The sequence below is a fragment of the Stylophora pistillata genome, chromosome 5 (genome assembly GCF_964205215.1).
Source record: "Stylophora pistillata chromosome 5, jaStyPist1.2, whole genome shotgun sequence".
Lineage (NCBI taxonomy): Eukaryota > Metazoa > Cnidaria > Anthozoa > Scleractinia > Pocilloporidae > Stylophora > Stylophora pistillata.
The window spans coordinates 487,967-495,550 of record NC_142523.1 but is presented as its reverse complement, the minus strand read 5'-3'; the positions used below and the strand labels follow the sequence as shown (position 1 = coordinate 495,550).

General features: G+C 37.8%; 3 protein-coding genes across 4 annotated transcripts; 2 read left to right on the top strand and 1 right to left on the bottom strand.

Moving 5' to 3' along the window:
* The first annotated feature begins 8 nt into the window (after positions 1-8).
* On the top strand, positions 9-2,994 carry LOC111338896 (solute carrier family 33 member 2). Of its 2 annotated transcripts, XM_022945445.2 has the most exons (4): positions 9-140; positions 351-402; positions 826-1,345; positions 2,459-2,994. In XM_022945445.2, the coding sequence occupies exons 1-4, from the start codon at positions 24-26 to the stop codon at positions 2,847-2,849; spliced, it is 1,080 nt and encodes a 359-aa protein (XP_022801180.2). In that variant the 5' UTR covers positions 9-23; the 3' UTR covers positions 2,850-2,994. The 2 variants fall into 2 exon arrangements, with proteins under 2 accessions (XP_022801180.2, XP_022801179.2); XM_022945444.2 differs by having other exon boundaries at positions 24-402.
* On the bottom strand, positions 1,431-4,345 carry LOC111338897 (3'-5' RNA nuclease TATDN2). The gene has a single exon (XM_022945446.2). It carries the CDS (start codon positions 4,250-4,252, stop codon positions 3,206-3,208), a length of 1,047 nt encoding a protein of 348 aa, XP_022801181.1. The 5' UTR covers positions 4,253-4,345; the 3' UTR covers positions 1,431-3,205.
* Positions 4,346-4,347: 2 nt separating this feature from the next.
* Positions 4,348-6,960, top strand: LOC111338898 (U6 snRNA-associated Sm-like protein LSm8). The gene is made up of 4 exons (XM_022945447.2): positions 4,348-4,431; positions 4,747-4,787; positions 5,280-5,407; positions 6,069-6,960. Exons 1-4 carry the CDS (start codon positions 4,401-4,403, stop codon positions 6,157-6,159), a joined length of 291 nt encoding a protein of 96 aa, XP_022801182.1. The 5' UTR covers positions 4,348-4,400; the 3' UTR covers positions 6,160-6,960.
* The last annotated feature ends 624 nt before the right edge of the window (positions 6,961-7,584 follow it).

Here is a 7,584-nt window from a genome sequence, read left to right as displayed (position 1 = left end):
CAAAGTCCTTTTCGCTTTTCAAAATGGCGAACCTTGATGGTTTGTTGTTTCTTTTATATTTCGGACAAGGATTGCCTTATGGCTTTCAAGTAAAACTTCTACCTTTGCTTCTTAGGAAACATAACTTTTCATTGTCAAAGGTAGGCCTTAGCCGCCTCTTAAGTGTACCATGGATCTTCAAATTCATGATAGCCCCTTTGATTGATAATTTATGGTCTTTCAACTCTTGGATTACTTTGGGCTCTTTCGCCATGGCCCTGATTTGCTTTACGTCAGCCTGGGTTGGAGAATACAATACTTATTTAATTCTCTTTTGCGTGTTATGGATGAACGTAACATCTGCTGTACAGGATGTTGCAGTGGATGCCTACGCAATTAGCCTGCTAAAACCTGCAGATCTTGGTGAGGAGACATTTACAAGTTAAATTAAAGAGTTCAATTAATGCAAAATGATTCTGAAAAAGTATGAAATAAAATTGAATTTTCACTTACAAGATCTAGGAAAGAAGGTTGGTGTCTCTTTCCAAAATGTTAGCTTTAAACTACTGCCTTCTTGAAGAATTTTTGAGTACTGTTCAGGACAACATTTTCATATTGAGTGGTACATGTTAAAGTGTCACCTGTATTGTTCCATTTGTGCATGCAAGGTAACTCACAGAACTCCCTCCCTCTTTGGTAAATATGGGATGTAACCTTAGAGGAAAATCCTTCTGAATTTGTTAAAATGTTGTTTGAGTCATCAAGAACAGTTTGTGACCTTACAAGACCCCTACAACCAGTTGTAATACTGCTAGTCACAAGGGTAACATTTTGTTCCATTTCCAGGAAAGGGAAGCACACTACAAGTGGTTGGTTACAAGGTGGGTGCATTATTTGGTGGAGGTATTCTTTCTTGGCTCAGTGCATACTGCAGCTGGGAATGGCTGTTCACTCTCTGGGGCTCTTTTTACACTGTCATATTAATCATCTCATCAATCAACATTAACAATAGAACCTGTTTACAAAATGAAGCAACAAAAGGAACTTCATTAGAGAATCAAGGAATTAAAGGACATCAGTTATGTTCATCTACTTCAGTCACAAATGATAATACAAGTGGCAAGCTTAGTCCTCTACAGTATATCAGAACTACTATTACAACTGTTGACTTCTCATGGCTGATGTTCTGTGTTATGACATACAAATTAGGCGAGCAAGGTGTTGTTAGCATGCTGCCTTTGTATCTGATTGATCAAAGAGTCCCTCAAGAACAAGTAGGAGTTATAGTTGGAATATTTGGTCAATTGTTCTCAATAGCTGGTTCAACCTTAGGAGGCTGGATTGTTAGTCTGCATTATGCAAACAGGTATATTGTGAATGTTTAACTTATAACTAACATCTGTATAATGTTCTGTCTCATTTGAATGACATTCTATAGTAACAACAAAGAATGAATGAATGAATGACTAGTTTATTAAACTCTCTGGCAGTAAAAGACCTGAATTATCGAGTGTATTTTACAATCTTGAGGCAACTATTATCCAAAAACTAAAAGGTAATGACTATAACAATGATAATAACAATTCAATCATTTAAAATATTTAAATGTAAAGAAGTCCTCCATTCTCTTTGTCCTACATATCTGAATGTTTCAGAAGAGATAGTACTTTTGTGTTGTAAGTCGTAATTAGGTGCGTGTAGGAGTGAGCTGGGGAGCAGATGATGCAGTGGGTGCCTGGGGGACTTCATTTTTGCCACGTATTTATAGCACAGGTCTACTCTTCTGTCATCTAGCCTATCTAATTTACCTAGCTGTAAGGCATATGAATATGACTCAGCCTCAGGGTAAATTATATTAAGCACCCTTTTTCGGACTCGCTCTATGGGGGACAGAGGACATTAAAATTAATGCCTAACATACTCTCCTCAGAAAGGTCACAAAATAACAAATATTAATCAAAACAGATGTGTGGAATTGAGTGGTATGTCAACAGTAAACAAAGAGTAACTATTATGGTAATATGTAAAAATTAGAATGGAAATGAAATGAATTCTTGAGAGTTGAGGAAAGTGTTTATCTTCATTCATTATTCTACTATGGCATACTACAAGACTTCAGAAACTTTTTAAGACATTTATCTGTTAAAAGCCCTTAGTCACTTTCAACAATTGTATATTTTTACTGCAGTTTGCAAGTAGACAGTTGACCACTTTCATAAATGGCTGCTGGATTAATGTTCTTTTGTTTACATTTGAATTAGCCTTTTTGGCCTCGTTTTCCAGTACAAAATTCAAAAGAATACATCATCTCAAGCAAGGCCAGAAAGGCTAATTTAAATTTAAACAAAAGAATATTAATCCGGCAGCCATTTTTGAAAGTGGTCAATAATTAATAAATAGTAGTTACTTGACTTTGTATTAGACACTGCATCAACTGCACTCAATATTGAAGAAGCTCTGTTTTAATTTTGAATTTAAGGTCATGGGTGATTGAAGTACTCATATGGACTTCATATGCAAGACTCGTACCACTTCTCTCACTTTGGTTGTTGTCCTTAACACAATTTACTAAATCTGGAATTGCAATCATTGAATGTTTCATTCAACTAAGTGGTGGAATAATCACAACAGCAACATTCACACTCATGATGCAAAGTTCACAAGATTCTTTACCTGGTACTAAAGGAACACACTGTGCTGTTCTTGCTACATCAGAAGTGCTGGGCAAATTGTTGATGATTTCCTTATCTGGGATACTAGTAGATATTACTGGTTACCAGCATTTCTTTGGATTGTGTTTTTTATTGGCATTGTCATTTCTTCCTGTTTTAAAGTATGGCCTGGCATTTGCAAGGAAAAAATCTTCCTAAAGAATACCAAAATCCTAAATTTTTTATCTATACCTTCAAAGATCACAGTCAAATATTTCATACAAAATAAAATTCACAGCATACATGTAGATTTTAAAAATATGTAAGCTCAGTTATGTATCCAATAAAATGCACTGGAAAAATATTTGAGTTTGATTTTGATTTTTTACAATGCACATTCTCTTACCAATCTTTAAAAGAGAAGAGCTAAAGAATGCTACATTTAAAGAGTTTGAGTTGAGGAACAGATAATTTCCTCTGTGTATGATCAATCCCTCTTACCCCACAAGTGCTGTGGTAAAACCTAAATTAATTACTATCTATTAAATTAACATCACACCATTTCTATTCTCAGATTAAATACCATAAACATATGCAGTGTTCTTTCTAACTGTTTCAAGGACCTCTTCTAAAGCAACACCCCTTATTTCTGCAATTCTCTGAGCAGTAAATATTGCCATTCCAGGGTTGCTGAACTTGTTATGCTTATCAGCCACTTGTGATGGAACAAAATATGGTGCATCAGTTTCCAGTAATAGCTTTTCTAATGGCACATCAAATGCAAGTTCATGAATATTTGTAGCTTTACCAAAAGTAACCACTGCTGTCATTCCTATGAAAAGGTTTGGAAATTGTTGGAAAAATTTCGTTGCAAATGCACTTGATCCAGTGTAACAATGCAAATGGATTTTCCAGTCTTGTGGTAGACAGGATTTAAGTATTTCCAGTGTGTCTGCTTCGGCATCACGACAATGGACAACCAAAGGTTTTCCTAGTGTGACAGCCCAGTTGGCTTGTCTGGTAAACACTTCTTTTTGAACTTCAGGAGGAGATGTGCAATGTGAAGAGTAATCAAGCCCAACCTCACCTAAGGCAATGGCTTTGGGATGATCCAAACACTGAATTATTTTGGCTTCCAAGTCATCGTTGTAATATTTGGCACTATGAGGATGACAGCCAAATGTTCCCCAAACATTCTCTTGCGAAAGTACATCACACCAAGTGCCAAAGGACGAAAAAGCTGCGGGATCACAAAATGTTGTGATGCAACCCTCAAAATTTGGTGGGAAGGAATACCTTGTCTGGAACTCTTTCAAACTTCCTGTGTGTCTAAGTCTTTCGAAAACATACTCTAAATGACAGTGAGTATCAATAAACATTGATTTGCTGACTGGAAACTGCAACTCCATTTGCCGGCTACTTGCAGAGTTTTTTGAGTGCCTCGCAGATGCGGTGTCAGCTGTATTCTCAGAAGTGAGCATGTTGGGACAGTCCTTCCGAAAATGACCGTGCCTTCCACAAGCAAAACATTTCACATTTTGCAAATTATGGCTTGCCTTTTCGGGGCAATCTCTCTTTAAGTGACCCGTCTTACCACACTTGAAGCACTTTCTGCCATCCATTGCCAACTGAAGAGGAAATTTTGAAGTCAAATCGCGCCTTCTCGTTTATGCCTTCGTTCTGGGATGACTGAAAGGCTCGGATGCTCAGCAGCTTTCCTTTACTCCAGAATAAACGGAGTGGCTACAAAGCTATTATTCTCATTCCAACATGGCGGCAACTTTGGAGACGTATGTAAATCGTATCCTTTGAAAACTGAATCGCTTCCATTAAGAATCGAAATTATCTACTTTGAGTCCCATGCACTGGTTGAAAATACACATAGCTTTTTCAGGTAGCATATGTTTGAATCAGATTGATCTGGTATACTTTCAGTCTACCATCGAATTCTGTTCAGCGCGCGTGTTCCCCTAGCCAATGTGCGCACGGGATGTTTCAGAATATTTGCAGCGTTGAGAAATCTGCAGGATGATCTTCGGCAGAAAAGCACTTTGTACATTCTTACGCGCAAGTCTGGATCTGGGTTAAAGTATACATTCTTAACACAAGAATATAGATACCGTAGCAGTTATTACACAAGATGGAAGAATGATTGTGGTAAGATTTTGTATATAATTATTATGCAGTAAATTACTTTATGTATTTTGGAAGTGTAAAACCAATCGTAACTTCAGTAATAACTCCATTAGGTGGTGGCGACTGGCGAACTGCGAGGCTTCTGAGATGTTGATACCTCTGCTTCTTCTACCGATATTTCTTGTTTTTCTTTTAGTTCTCATTTGTTCTCTCCTATGTATCTTTGTCCTCGATCGCAGTTGCCATTGTTAAGTTCAGCTTTGGTTTTATTGCACTCCCACCGGTGAGAGAAACAAGGTAATTTGGGTTTTATCAACTGAGTTGATGGCGAAAATTGGCCACCCTAAAGAGTTTCAAAGCTGACATTTCGAGCGTTAGCCCTTCGTCAGAACGAATTGTACCCTTCGTCAGAGCGAATTATACCCTTACCATCTCTTTTTTATACTAGAAGCAATTTTTTTTTTCAAGAGTAGGTAAAATTCTTTACAGAAATTATTTGTTGACTTGTTTCAGGGAACCCTCAAAGGGTTTGATCAGACAGTGAATTTAATTTTGGATGAGAGCCATGAGAGAGTGTTCTCATCAGGGAGTGGAGTGGAGCAAGTAATGCTGGGTCTTTACATCATAAGAGGAGACAATATGTAAGCCAATTATCATATTAAAGGTTGATACTTTTAGTATCAAGGCTCCACAAAACTTTATCCCATGCTTACCTATACAAGTATTTTTACTGCTCAAGTTTTTATCTTGTAGGGTTATCTTCCAGGTGGAAAGGCCTGATGTTGTAAAGGCCTGATCTTGTAAAGAGTAATTAAAATTTGAATAATTTGGATATATCAACGTAGTTGAAATGGTAAATTGGCCACCGTAATGATTACAAAAGCTGACGTTTGGAGCGTTAGCCCTTTGCTCTGACGAAGGGCTAATGCTCGAAACGTCAGCTTTTGTAATCATTGCAGTGGTCAATTTACCATTTCAACTTTGTTGATATATCCAAATTATTTTGTTACCCCCACTGACGCAGCCCCAAACAGTTTCTTTAGAAACTATCAGCCTTTATAAAATTTGAATTACCTGATCAAAGTCATTATCAGAGTTTTATTAATCTGGGCACCTTCCACAAGTTTGCAAGCTCCTCACAAGTTCCTCCACCCCTCAAACTGTTTGTTCCTTGTGGTGACATTAAGGGTGCAACCTCCTGCACAATGAAAATCCTTTGCCTGATGCTTTATTTGTGTGCAAGCTGCCAATTGATGCACAGATGAAGTTATCAAACCTGTCTTGAAATTTATTTGTTTTCAGTGCTGTCATAGGAGAAATAGATGAGGAAGCAGATTCTAACCTAGATTTGAGTAGTATTCGTGCTGATCCACTTAATGCTGTAGTTTACTAAGAACCTGTCCGATGAGCTTGCTCTTCAATGAACTTGAGGTGCTGGTCACAGAGGGATGAAGAAGAAGAATCAACATGGACTCAACACATCAGTGAACTAAATTAATTTACCAAACTGTTATGTTGTGTTGAGAGTGTAAGAGAGCCACATAAAACCCCTTTCTTGAGAGAAGAAATGATCATGGCTTAGTTTGTAGAATAGTGAACCATTTTATGACAGTTGTAAGTTGTGTTGGCAACAATCTTTATTGTTTATACTGGGGACCTCGTCAAGAGAGTTCTGAGAGGCAGACTATTTGAATTCTGAAGGGAAGTATCAGGAATAAATAGATATAACCAGGTACTTACTTTAAGAATAACTTTCGGAGCAACCAAATCACACAATTTCTGCTGAAAAGTTGAATGGTCTGCTTTCACCTTAATTTATGACAGATGTTTGCATGTTCCCATGCCACAAGCTTTAGTTTGCCAACTAGCTAAACCATTGTGAAAGAAAAGTGGGCAATTTACATGGGTAAATTGGTATCATAAGTTGTAGACACAGGGCTGTCTTTTCCTCTGAATGCAACTATGGTTAATACAAAGGGTAGATTTCACCATTCTCTTCACTACAAATTCAACCTAAGCTTGTGTAAATAGACCCAACATGCAATTTCCCTTGTGATCTCTGCCCTGGGGTTAATTACCAAGGTCACCCACAAACCTTTAGCTGCTGTTGTTGGCTTTACTTTACTGAAACATTGTAAAAGAACTTCTCGATTGTAGCCCAAAACATAAATTAAAAAGTCATAAGTGCAAGACATTTACTGTAATTGTAGTGGTAATGAAATTTAAAAGTATTTTGAAAACCATCCAAAAACGCCTTGCCTCTTTCGGCATGTTTTCATAGAAACCCAACTCAAGTAACTGCTGTGCCACCCCACCCCTAAACCTTACACCTTTCTGCTATGGCAGGGGAGGGGAGGGGAGGGGGAGGGGGAGGGGGAGGGGAGGGGGAGGGTACAGGAATGATCGACAGAGCGTTAGTTTTAGATATATTTACGGACCACCGAGGATGTGTAACCAATTTGAGCCCGGTTGCGTTACATTAAGCAAGGTCAAGCTGTGTACCATCGTAAGACCGTGCGTAATACAATTGAACAGGGACGGACATACGGCGGGCAGAATTGGAAATACGTGGTAATGTAATGTAATCTTACACCATAAGTTCTTTAATATTGTTACACCATAAGTTCTTAATATTGTAATGTAATGGGTTCTTACACCACAAGTTCTTTAGAGCTTTACAGCACGGCTATGCAATGATACATTTCGTGTGGTGACTTTGAGGAGGAGGAGATTGTCAAGATGGAAGTTGAAAGACGTAACTAGCAAGTTTATGACATTTCAAGCTGGTTGGAAAAATTGAGGACTAACTTTGATCTTG